This window comes from Chiloscyllium punctatum, chromosome 46 (genome assembly GCF_047496795.1).
Source record: "Chiloscyllium punctatum isolate Juve2018m chromosome 46, sChiPun1.3, whole genome shotgun sequence".
In the NCBI taxonomy this organism is placed as follows: Eukaryota; Metazoa; Chordata; class Chondrichthyes; order Orectolobiformes; family Hemiscylliidae; genus Chiloscyllium; species Chiloscyllium punctatum.
Window position 1 is genome coordinate 34221552 of NC_092784.1, and position 13630 is coordinate 34235181.

At 44.1% G+C, this 13630-nt stretch overlaps 1 protein-coding gene across 14 annotated transcripts in view; it reads right to left on the reverse strand.

The window, feature by feature from the left end:
• Window positions 1-712: 712 nt before the first annotated feature.
• The window catches only part of LOC140467942 (EVI5-like protein), a 340764-nt gene continuing 327846 nt past the window's right edge, over window positions 713-13630 (reverse strand). For all 14 annotated transcript variants that reach the window (XM_072564014.1, XM_072564018.1, XM_072564024.1 and 11 more), the window contains one exon: window positions 713-5100. In XM_072564014.1, coding sequence (XP_072420115.1) covers window positions 4753-5100 — 348 coding nt within the window. In that variant the 3' untranslated portion in view covers window positions 713-4752. The remainder of the gene's footprint in view (window positions 5101-13630) is intronic.

Below are 13630 nucleotides of genomic sequence, written 5' to 3' on the forward strand. Positions count from 1 at the left end.
GACAGAATCGGGGCGGGGAGTGATGACAGAATCGGGGCGGGGAGTGATGACAGAATCGGGGCGGGGAGTGATGACAGAATCAGGGAGGGGAGTGATGACAGAATCAGGGAGGGGAGTGATGACAGAATCGGGGAGGGGAGTAATTACAGACTTTACTGAGAGTAATGACAGAATTGGGGCAGAGAGAGTAATTTGTGGAATTGGCTTGGAGAGAGTAACTAAGGAAAGTGGTGAGAGTGGTTACAAAGTGGATATGGAGAGTGTAATTACAGAACAGGAGTGTTGGGGGTAATAGAAAGAGTAATGAGAGAATCCATTGTGAACAGAATAATTACAGCGTGTGGGAGAGAGTAATCAGAGTTGGGTACGGTGACATTAATTACAGTATCACGGTGGAGGTGGTAATTAAACAGTAATTAAAGAACCAGATGCAGTGGGAGCAATCACAACACCAGCTCGGAGGGAGTGATGACAGAATCGGCACAGAGAGTGTACTAACAGACTTGGGTGTGGAGTTAGTCATTATAGAATTAGTTTTGAGAGAGTAATTAACAGATGGAGAATAACACCGTTTCATTTGATGTGTCAAAGTTAAGGTTCTCAATGGGAGCAGAGGGTCTAATGTCACATAGCGTCCAAGAATCAATTACAGCCAGCACTGCTACTTTTTAAACTCGTCTTTGAGTGCACAAATGACCAGGAGAAAAACAGGCCCACAATGTTCTGGTTTAATATCTCTGGATCACATTCACTGCTTTATGAGGATATCCTCCACTGTTACACAGTACATACAAATAAAGCTCATGTCTTGATACAGTTATGGTCAGTGTGCACCGGTGTCCTTATTTACACAGCCAGAGGCTAAACAGGATCACGATTCAGTATGGATCAGCTTTACAAGAGGAACTGGCAATCTGAATGTGGCAACACAGACATTTCAAAAACCATTGTGGAATATTTTCACACTAAAATTCAATATAAACGGTATACTACATTGTTTTGGCAATACACAACAGCAGAATATATACAATTCAGTAACAGCCCTGGCATTATGCCATATGTAACCTCTAATCACTGGTCCCGTGAGACATTACATGGCACAGCACCACCTTTTGCCATGGAACACAACAGGGTAACACATTTATACAACGGAGCAAAACTGGGACTCTCTCCATGGCTGGAGATGTGACACCAACTATAACACACAACACAACATACTGAGTGAGTTCAGGGCAGACCAACAACTCAGTGTTCAGCACACACTGTAAACCCCATCTGCAGCCTCACCACGTGCTGCTGGAAGTCGTTATTACACTTGCATGCTAGTACCCAGCTGCACTGGAGACCTACACTTTCAATCTTCAAATAACAAAACTTACTTTCATACGGAGACAACAGACAGATTTGTCTGACACCTGTCAGAATCGGATTTCTAGGATGTTTGCAGACAACTACAGACCAACATTGCACTTCTCACAGTCACAGTATCCCAAACTGCAGACATTACCCACTCCCCCCCTACCCCCCGCCCTCACCCCCACCATGATGTGGAGGTGTTAGGGTTGGACTAGGGTGCACAAAGTCCGAAGTCACACATCACCAGGTTTATCTGAAATTACAGTAGCTTTCGGAGCACAGCTTTCAGACTGTGATTTCAAATAAGCCTATTGGAATGAGCTGGTGTTGTGAGATTTCTGACTTTGCCCACCCCAGTCCAAGCAGCTTCCAGGTAATGTGCTGAGATTCAGCCAGTCCCCTACATGCAGTGGCCCCATACAGCAACCATTTTCTGTCAGGTGGTGGTGGACTAACAGCACGGCCATTTACACACTGGACAATAGGTGATGGGGCAACTGTTTTTCACTCTTGTATATGATCATGCTTAACTCCGAATGCAGAGTATATTCAAGTCAAGTCCAGTTCAAATTTAACAAATATTGAAGCATTGTTTCAAAGAGAACTTTGCACTTACTTATAACAGTATCCTAGGTAATAGAAGAGCTAAACTAAAAAAAAAATCTGTTGCATAAAATGGCACAAGTTGGCCAGATACTTCAGGAACTTGCAAATGCAATCCCATCGTAAAAAGCAACATCTGTATAACCAGAGATTGGAACATTGGACCAATTATGGACTTCACGGTCAAATTGGGACAGATCACTTGAGTTAGTGATGATACTCAAAGCATTGGTCCTTGTACCAGAGATACCTGCAGCAGCAGTAAAACTAGTGGCTGCCTCTCGTCCCACATCCTGAGCTGGGACTGATGGCACCAAAGTCTGATCCTAGATGGGTGAATGCTTCCTAGCAGTGATACTCCAGACAGTGACTAGGGGCAAGGTACATCATCATGTTGGCAGTGAATAGGAGAGAGTCTGAAGGATACAATACACTGCAGCAAGTTAAACTGAGACTGACCTATCGAGTCTCAGTGGGCTTACATCATCACCAGTTCCACTTTACGCTGAAGGTGTTGTTTTATCTAAATTGAGAGTTGCCGCATAGTAGGGGACAGCTCAAAGACCTCAGCAACTTAACGCCTTATAGAAATGGCCAGCTGTCTCTGTACACCTTGCCCCAAGCTGATGAAAACATCAAATGCTTAGTGAAAAGCTTGAAAGTGAACCTAAGGAGAAGGGCTCATGGTAATAAAACAAAGAGAAGACCAAGCAGACCATTCCCAGGGAGTATAGACCATCGTTCCCCTGCCCCAGAAACACAGGTAGTGCCTAAATTTCACCACAGACCTCAAGCAGGCTGATGTTTCCCCAAATCATTGCAGTACAGTCCCTCCTTCCTCTTCCTTAATCAATCTGAGGGCACACCCCCCCCCCCCCCACAGCAGTGATCCAGAAAATGATGGAGACACACAAAATCATTCAGTTTGCTCGATTTTGACCATATTCTCAAAACACTGAAACAGTACACCAGAAACACCATCCTATGTGCATGGGACAGCAACAGCGCCAAAGTGATGTGAAGACATTTTACATTGATGTGACGATGTATATGTTAATACAACAACAGAAAACAAAAGTCAAGTGACTTATAATTGGCACACTGCTCCGGTACGCAGACGGTCATAAACAGAGACTGAAATGTGAAGACAGACAACACTTGAACCACATGACCAGCAATTCACTCCCTCAAGGACACATGACACTTTGTATTCTCAAATGTTCTTCCCTAACATCAGCCTGGGTTACTCAGCTTCAACAAGTGAACGCACTCCCTCAAAAAGAGATTCATTAAGAACTCTCACTGCTAAGTGCAGGAGCGGGCCACTCTGCCAACTTCAACCATTTCAGTAATTTAGGGAAAAAAGGAACATTGCCCCCACACTGAGCCCCTGACATCTCCAGGTATTAGGTGGGACCATAGTACACACAGCTCTCCCCCCTCCCCCACCTCCGGGTTCAACCCGACACTCACCTCACTAGCCCCTTCAACAATATTTCTCAGGTGCCACGTGGAAGGCCTTTCAGAATGGCTATGAGCAGATCACCTCTCTGGATCGGATTTAAAAAGAAATACTTTCCAGGGTTGAAACCTTTGGAAATGATAGAAGCATCACTGTACCATTGCAAAGCAAGCCAAGTGCTCAAACAACACCATAAGAGTATGGGTAAGTGGCAGAGTTCAGAAAGTAGCAAAACTAAACAAAGACAAAAAGTGCTCTGAGTCAGGTCAAATTAAATTAAAAAGTTATAAAAATTAACTCAAAGAAAAATGTGAAGATAGCACAGGATTTGATGAGGATCCAGATTGAAAAACAAATGTTTTAATTTAATATCTAAGTAGCAAAGGGTTGTATAATAATTTCACTCTGGGACACAGAATTTTCTTATTGACTCCGTTACATCAATGGGGTCAAACTTCGAGTTACAAGAACACGAAGGCTGTGAGTGATGGCGAGTTACAACAATTAAGTGAGTCAGTCAGATACTGTGCCAGTCAGTAATGTTTCAACAGGCACGACAGTGTATCAGACACTGAGTTGGCCAGACATCAGCAAAACAAACACTCAGTCAGAAACTATGCTGTTGTGTCAAATAATACATTAGTTATCATGTCAATGAGATCCTGTCAGTTGGCACATGAACCGGTTTCTATCAAGTCCTGTTGTGAGACTGCCTCTTATGAGCGAGCTCGGATTTGCTGTTTCCCAGACAAACATAGAAATTAAACATAAAACTGCTATAATGTTTGGTCTTTTCTCTTGCTCAACCTCCAAGTTACAGGAGATGATAATGATCCACAAATGTGGGAATCCCAGAAAATCTCCAGTGTAAAGCAATAGTTAGAGGCTAGTGGTGAACCTGCCCTGTGCATCATTCTCCTAATGAGGAACTGGAATGGAGGAGAGGAGAGATCAGATCCCACAGACACCAGCTTTCTGGTGTTGCTGCAACCCTCTGCCCCACCTGCAGTGTGCACCAGGAGGACAGCACATTAAGCACCAGGGAAGACCGAACACCAATATTTTAGCAACTGAGCAGCTGGGTTTCAGAAACAGCGACAACACCAGAGAATCCCAATGTTTTCCAAACTACCCTACTCCATTCCCTTCAGTGGAAAAATAATGATCAGATGCAGCAGCATTTAAAATCACTGCCGAGTAAAGAAGATTCCTTGTTGGCAAATATGCATGGAATTTAATGTTAGACCAAAATCTTAGACAAGTAATAGACAGTTCAGGACAGTCTCATACACGGTGAAGTCTCACTGAGTGGAATGCCATAAAGTTCCCCATTAAACTGTTGTAGAGATGGATGGTGGCTTATTTGGGCTGTCATTACACATTATATGATTGGTCATCTCAGCTTCAAGCTCCAGTGCAGAATTCCGTTCCTCCTGATCGCTGTCTGTGCTGCCATCACTGTCCTTTCCCGAGATCTCCAGCCCTCTGAGGAAATGCCCATTTCCGTGTGGGATTGGGTAGAGCCCTTCCTGCAGACCGCTTATTCCCATGGGGCTAGGTAAGAGATCCTCATCAGACGACTGAGTAGATTCATCATCTGCGACCATGTGATTCACAATATGAATCCCATCAAAGCTCATCGGAGTCGGAAAGGAGCCCTGACCTTTGAAAAGCCGGATCTGTGCTCAAAAATAAACAAACGTTAATCCAAAGCTGCAAACTTTGACGTAACACATTAAGAAACTAAACAGGTGAGAATACATTTACCTCACTCCACAATTCATCTCCTGGTGGTTCCATAGGTTTGTTAACTCCTGTAATGGCTTGTTTTAACTTTAGTGAACTTCCATAAATTACCCTCTCATAATAAAGGACAGTGGTGCATTAGCCTCAATTCCTTGCTGCACTTCCATGTACTGAGAAATCTAGCGTAATGTTATTCTCTATTACACAAGGAAAGGATCTGCAGTTCAGGACGATATAGGTCAGTCAGGCGGGGCATTCGTGAGCGTGCATTGGAAATACTGTGCACAGAGTTTTGATCCCTTTTTCTAAGCATATAAATAAATGCTAGGCAGTTCAGAGAACGCTTAGTGGATTGCTACCTGAAATGACTGGGTTGCCTTATGGAGATAGTTGGACAGGATGGGGTTTCTTGGTCTGACCTGAGGACTGAGGGGTAACTTAACTAAAGTGTGCAGGATTCTATACTGTCTTGACAGGGATGTTTCCTCTTGTAGATCAGTCCAGAATTAGGGGGCACTGTTTTAGAATTAAGGTCCACTCTTTCTGGACCGAGATGTGAAAGAAAGAGTTTTTCTGAGGATTGTGCGCCTTTCGAACTGTCTCAGAAGGCAGTGGAGACTGTAACGAGAGGGGTAAACCTCTCCTGCTTAATTTAAAAGCAGCAACACAAAAGATTTATCCTGTGCAGTAATCCATGAAAATTCAAGAGACCAAGAACTACTTTAAGAAATAAAGTTGTTAATTTTTACTTTAAATATAACAGAGAATAACTAGCTAACAACTATTCACAACTCCTTTGTCTAACCTATCTTTTACCTTCCCTTCTATAATACTATTCGGACAAAACTCCCAATTCAGATTTACAAAACAAAACTTATCTCAAAACCAGGCGACTTTCGTTCTCCTTGGTATTCCTGTCGTCTTTTCTCATTCTTGGGGATTCTGCCTCCCAGTTTACTGATCTATAAAGATACCTTTAAGAAAGCTATTCTCTGGGTAGTCTGTAGATGTCGTTGGCTTGGCAGTTCTCCTCCCAACTGTTCAATTTTCCCTGGTCTTATATCCCCAAAGCATTGGATTGTGCCATTGGCTTTCAAGATTGTCAATATACTCAATTCAAATTTGGTTGGAGTTTGGTATTTTTCAGGGTATAATTTGAACTGATTGGCCTAATTTGAATCTGCTTTGTCGGTTCCAGGCAACCAGATAATTTGGCTTTGTTACATTGAGAACACTTGATGCCGTCAGGTCGCTCTATCAGCTTTTAACTCTTTTAAAGGTACAGCAAACCCACATCTTCATAACAAGGCGATAACACCAGACTGGTCAAAGTTGGCAGAAAAACAGCAAACCAAATTCCACTTGGATAAGTGTAACATTAGTATATTGAGAGAGAATAAATGTTAGGGAAGAGAGAGGGAGATAGAGAGCATTCTTGGAATGCAAGTTACAAGCCCTGAGGGTAGCAGTATAGTGCGTCTTTATTAATTGAGGTGCAGAGCACAAGAGCAGAATGGTTAAACACGTTGTTGTGGTTGTGTTCGCCGAGCTGGGAATTTGTGTTGCAGACGTTTCGTCCCCTGTCTCGGTGACATCCTCAGTGTTTGGGAGCCTCCTGTGAAGCGTTTCTGTGATCTTTCCTCCAGCATTTGTAGTGGTTTGAATCTGCCGCTTCCGGTTGTCAGTTCCAGCTGTCCGCTGCAGTGGCCGGTATATTGGGTCCAGGTCGATGTGCTTAATGATTGAATTTGTGGATGAGTGCCATGCCTCTAGGAATTCCCTGGCTGTTCTCTGTTTGGCTTGTCCTATAATAGTAGTGTTGTCCCAGTCGAACACATGTTGCTTGTCATCTGCGTGTGTGGGTACTAAGGATAGCTGGTCATGTCGTTTCGTGGCTAGTTGGTGTTCATGGATGCGGATCATTAGCTGTCTTCCTGTTTGTCCTACGCAGTGTTTTGTGCAGTCCTTGCATGGGATTTTGTATACTACTGGATTAGTGGTGCTGGAAGATCTTTATTCCTGATGAAGGGCTTTTGCCCGAAACGTCGATTTCGCTGCTCGTTGGATGCTGCCTGAACTGCTGTGCTCTTTCAGCACCACTAATCCAGTATTTGGTTTCCAGCATCTGCAGTTATTGTTTTTACCATTTTGTATACTACATTGGTTTTGCTCATGCTGGGTATCGGGTCCTTCGTTCTGGTGAGTTGTTGTCTGAGGGTGGCTGTTGGTTTGTGTGCTGTTATGAGTCCTAGTGGTCGCAGTAGTCTGGCTGTCAGTTCGGAAATGCTCCTGATGTATGGTAGTGTGGTTAGTCCTTTATGTTGTGGCATGTCCTCGTTCCGTTGTCTTTCCCTTAGGCATCTGTTGATGAAATTGCGCGGGTATCCGTTTTTGGTGAATACATTGTAGAGGTGTTCTTCCTCTTTTTGCAGTTCTGGTGTACTGCAGTGTGTTGTGGCTCTTTTGAATAGTGTCTTGATGCAACTTTGTTTGTGTGTGTTGGGGTGACCAAGTCCTAAACTATGAAAGCAACCACCCCAACACACACAAACGAAGTTGCATCAGGACACTATTCAAAAGGGCCACAACACACTGCAGTACACCAGAACTGCAAAAAGAGGAAGAAGAACACCTATACAACACACGCAGATGACAAGCAACATGAGTCCAACTGGGACAACACTACTATTATAGGACAAGCCAAACAGAGAACAGCCAGGGAATTCCTAGAGGCATGGCACTCATCCACAGATTCAATCAATAAACACATCGACCTGGACCCAATATACCGGCCACTGCAGCGGACAGCTGGAACTGACAACCGGAAGCAGCAGATTCAAACCACTACAAATGCCGGAGGAAACATCACAGAAGCGCTTCACAGGAGACTCCCAAACACTGAGGATGTCACCTAGACAGGGGACGAAACGTCTGCAACACAAATTCCCAGCTTGGCGAACAGAACCACAACAACGAGCACCCGAGCTACAAATCTTCTCACAAACTATGAGGTTAAACTAGAATTGTGTAAAATACCAGTTAGACTACAGTACTGTACAGAGTTCAGGTTGCCAAACTGTAGAAGAATGTCATGGTACTGGAGGAGAGTATAGAGGAGATTCAGAAGGATAGTGCCAGGAATTGAGGGAGTTTAGCTTGAGGAATGAGTGCATTTTCTTTGGAGTCGAGATTTAATAGTGCTGTATGAATTGATGACACGTGCTATATAAATTTATTAATAATGAATTCGGAATACTGCATGCAGTTCTGGATGCCTTGGAGGGGGTACAGAGGAGGATGTCAACTGGTCTGGGGGGGCTCAGTGAAGAGGAAAGGTTGGATAAACTCTTTTTTTTTCATTGGAAAGACGGGGGTTGAGGGGCGACCTGAAAGAGGTCTACAAAACAGTCAGAGGCTTTTACCCAGGATCAAAAGGTCAACTATAAAAGTGGGGGTCGGGGGGGGGGTAGGAATGGTGTTTAGGAGAGAAATGCAGGGAATATGTTTCACCCAGAGGGTGGTGGGTGCCTGGAACATATTGTCAGTGGAGGTGGTGGAAGCAGGAACATTCGCAATGTTTAAGGCAGATCCTGATAAGACACATGACCAGGAAGTAAACAGAGGGATCGAATCTACACATAAGTAATAGGCAGCAGGTTGCAATAAGGACTAGGAATTGGCACAGGCTTAGTGGGCCGAAGGGAGTGTTCCTGTGCTAGATTGCATTGTATTTTACTGTACTGTATAAATAGACAGAGAATAGGAAGGATGAAGGGGTCTGCCCGAAACGTCGATTTTCCTGCTCCTTGGATGCTGCCTGAACTGCTGTGCTTTTCCAGCACCACTAATCCAGAATCTGGTTTCCAGCATCTGCAGTCATTGTTTTTACCGAGAGAATAGGAAGGATGTGAGGGATAAATAACAAGGTAGGGCACAAGGATCCAAAGGGTGACAGGGAGAAACTTAGAAGTGTAGGAGTTTGGAACTCGCTGCCTGAAAGATAAACCCCATCATATTAACAGCATATCCACATACATGTAAAAAACACTGAAACCTCAAGTGTTAAATGTGCAAGAGCAGGCATTTGAATTATGCTACAACAACTGGCAGATACCACAGGCCATACACCCTACTGCAACATTTTAGATTTCTAAATTACACTATTGTGGACATGCAGGGATCCGGTCGCTCTGGCCCACGGGAATCCAGTGGTTTTGGTAAACTAGGCATTCAAAGTGGAACTGGCAGTTGTAAATTGTCTCTAGGGTGGTATCTCCATTGGTGATGGTATAATCCAATCAGAGGAGGTTTACCAGGATGTCTCTGGCCTGCAGGGCTCTAACAAAGCAGCACTATATGGTATTGTTTGCCAGTCCTTTTATCCAGCCAGGTGTCCCGAGGTGCTGATCTCTTCCTGGGGGTGGGCCCAGGAAGATACTAAAGAGAGAACATAGAATAGTACAGGCCCTTCGGCCGTCGATGCTGTGCTGACTTTTTAATCCCTGTCTAAGATCAAACTAACAAACATACTCTTCATTCTACCTTGCAAGAGGATTCGCAGTAGGGTTAAAATCAACGAGGTAAAAACAATGACTGCAGATGCTGGAAACCAGATTCTGGATTAGTGGTGCTGGAAGAGCACAGCAGTTCAGGCAGCATCCAAGTAGCTTCAAAATCGACGTTTCGGGCAAAAGAAGGGCTTTTGCTCGAAACGTCGATTTCGAAGCTCCTTGGATGCTGCCTGACCTGCTGTGCTCTTCCAGCCCCACTAATCCAGAATCTTCATTCTACTACCATCCATGTACCTATCCATGAGAAGCTTATGTATCTGACTCTACTCCTACTGCTGGCAGTGTACTCCACCCACCCACCCACCACTGTGTGAGGAACCTACCTCCCCTAAACCTTCCTCCAATCACATTAAACCCTGCATGATGGCCATTTCCACCCTGGGAAAAAGTCCAGGATTTGCTTCTGATCATCTTCATGTTGTAAGTTTGCTCACTGAGTTGGTGGGTGTGTTCTCAGATGTTTCGTCCCCGTGCTAGGTAACATCATCAGTGAGCGACTGGTGAAGTGCTGGTGTTAGTGACCCGCTTTCTATTTGTGTGTCTTAATCCATTAAGGTGGTTGTATTATTTCCAGTTCTTTCTCTCAGAGGTTGGTAAAGAGGGTCTTAATTGATGTGTTTATTGAATGCCAGGCCTCTAGGAATTCCCGTGCGTATCTCTGTTTAGCCTGCCCTAGGATGGATGTGATGTCCCTGTCAAAGTGAGGTCCTCCTTCATCTGTGTGTAAGTAATAGTCGGTCATGTCTTTTGGTGGCTAATTGGTATTCCTGTATCCTGGTGGCTAGTTTTCTGCCTGTGTCTGATGTATTGTTTGTTGCAGTCCTCACCTTTTACACCTTTATCAAGTCATCTCTCATCTTTCTTCGCCCCAATGAGAAAAGTCCTTGCTCCCTCAACCTTTCTTCATAAGACATGCCCTCCAGTCTCGGCAGCATCCTGGGAAATCTCCTCTGCACCCTCTCTAAAGCTTCATCATCCTTCCTATAATGAGGCAACCAGAACTGAATACAATATTCCAAGTGTGGTCTAACCAGGTTTTTATACAGCTGCAACATAATCGTGTGGCTCTTAAACTCAATCCCCCGCTAACAAAAGCCAACATACCATTTGCCTTCTTAACAACCCTATCAACTTGGGTGGCAACTTTGAGACATTGATGAACATGGATCCCAAGATTCCTCTGTTCCTCCACACTGCCAAGAATCCTGCCTTTAACCCTGTAATCCACATGCAAATTCAACCTTCCAAAATGAATCACTCCACACTTTACCAGGTTGACCTCCATCTGCCATTACCAGCCCAATTCTGCATCCTGTCAATGTCCCATTGCAATCTACAACAGCCCTCCACACTATCCACCAACCTTCGTGTCAACGACAAACTTACTAACATACCCTTCCACTTTCTCATCCAAGTCATTGATAAACATCAAAGACCAGAGGTCCCACCGAGCTCGAGACTGAATACTTTCCCATCTACCACCACTCTCTGCCTTGTATGGGCCAGCCAATTCTGGCCAAATTTCTCTGTATCCCATGCCTCCTTACTTTCTGAATGAACCTACCATGGAGAACCCTTATCAAATGCCTTGCTAAAATCCATATACACCACATCCACTGCGCTACCTTCATCAATGTGTTTTGTCACATCCTCAAAGAATTCAATAAGGTTTGTAAGGCATGACCTGCCTCTCACAAAGGCATGCTAACTATCTCTAATCAAACTGTGCTTTTCCAAGTAATCCTAAATCCTGTCTCTCAGATTCCTCTCCAATAATTTGCCCACCACAGATAAGACTGACTAGTCTGTAATTCCCAGGATTATCCCTAGTCCCTTCCTTGAACAAGGAAATAATATTTGTCACCCTCCAATCATCTGGTACTGCTCCAGTGGACAGTGAGGACTTAAAGATCATCGCGGACACAATCTCTTCCCTCACTTCACATAGTAACCTTGGGTATATCCCATCTGTCCAGGGAATATATCTATCCTCATGTTTTTCAAAATGTCCAACACATCCTCCTTCTTAACCTTAACCTGTTTGGGTATATCAGCCTGTTTCACGCTGTCCTCACAAAAGACAAGGTCCCTCTCTCTAGTGAATACAGAAGCAAAGTATTCATTAAGGACCTCCCCTAACTCCTCTGACTCCAGGCACAAGTTCCCTCCACTATCCCTGATTGGCCCTACCCTCTCTCTGACCATCCTTTTGTCCCTCACGTAAATGTAGAATATCTTAGGGTTTTCCTTAATCCTACCTGCTAAAGCTTTCTCATGCCCCCTTCTAGCTCTCCTAAGTCCATTCTTCAGTTCCTTCCTGGCTACCTTGTAACCTTCTAAAGCCCTGTCTGATCCTTGCCTCCTCAACCTTCAGTAAGCTTCCTTCTTCCTCTTGACTAGATGTTCCACATCCCTTGTCACCCAAGGTTCCTTTACCCTACCATCCCTTCCTTGCCTCACTGGGACATATCTATCCAGCACGATCAGCAAGAGCTCCCTAAACAACCTCCACATTTCTGTTGTGTATTTCCCTGAGAACATCTGTTCCCAATTTAGGGACCCAAGTTCCTGCCTAATACCATTGTAATTCCCCCTCCCCAATTAAATACTTTCCAATACAGCCTGCTCCTATCCCTCTCCATGAGTATAGTAAACACTGGGATTCCCCAGGTATCACAGCCACACATAACTATACTGGGGGGGGGGGGGGGGGTTAATCTGCCTCCCCAAATATCCAGGTGAGCACATTCGTAAATTAAAATGGTAAGGCACTGCTCCCCCAGCCACAGGATCGCTCACACCTGTGTTTGCTGTTATTTGAGCAGTGAGTAGATTAAGAAAGAGGCTGCAGTGGGGTTGATGGAGACAGGGATTGTTTAAAACAGGCTGGGAGCACAGGGTAACAAGTAGTGGGGTAAAGAAACAAAGGCTACATTGAGGAAAACATTCTTTGACTTGAGGAGAAAGAAAGCAGCTGTAAAGAAGTGAGAACGGTTTCCAACCTGACAAAGGAACACTCAGCTAATCAGGAAATGTTCAAATCCTTAAGGCACTAAACTACTTGCACATAAATGTGGAATCTCTAGCTTAAGGTTTGTGCTCAGTAGCTACTATATGGAAAATGGGTGTAGATGCTTTTGGAGTGAACACTGCCAATTCTTCAATCAGAGGGTAAGACCCAAGACACAGTAAAGGTGTAGTCACTACCCGGCTATAATATTCAGCTTTGTGACTCTGCAATGCTGAATGCTTGTGTGTTATTTTGTGCCAATTTAAATAGTGATATTTAAATTCATGGCTTCGTGTTCTGCTTAAAATTTTATAGATGCCTGATAATTTTCTTAAGGGCATTGACAATTTTTTTCTCATTCTACTTCTGTGCGAATCTAAATGCAACATAAATACAGAAGGTATTGGTCATATGTGACCATATTACCTCATAAATAAAATCAGGCCCAATTGTGGTCACCCTTTTCCATGATCAACCAATTCAACTCTGAACAGATATTTAAGCAAATCTTCTCAAAACAGTTAAGCAGAGAGCTTCATAGTTGATGCTTCAGTTTGCTGGATTAGTTATTCAGCCTGGTTCATACAGTCCTGTGCAGGTGGCCAACGCTGAGAGATTACTGCACATTCAAGTAAAACTGAGGCTCCTTTGAGCACATGACATCTTGCAACTTAAAGTCTACCTGAGTGATAAATAATATATCTCCTCAGCCCACCTTCCAGTAATAGACTCTGACTCGAAGTCATTCACCAGGAATAAATCTGCCTTCACTCTTTCCCCCACATTTCCCCCCCCCCCCAAACCCAAAGGCATTTCCACAGCAAATAAACCCCCACTCCCCCTCCACCATCCTCTAATCCCTCAGTTAACTCATCAAGCAGC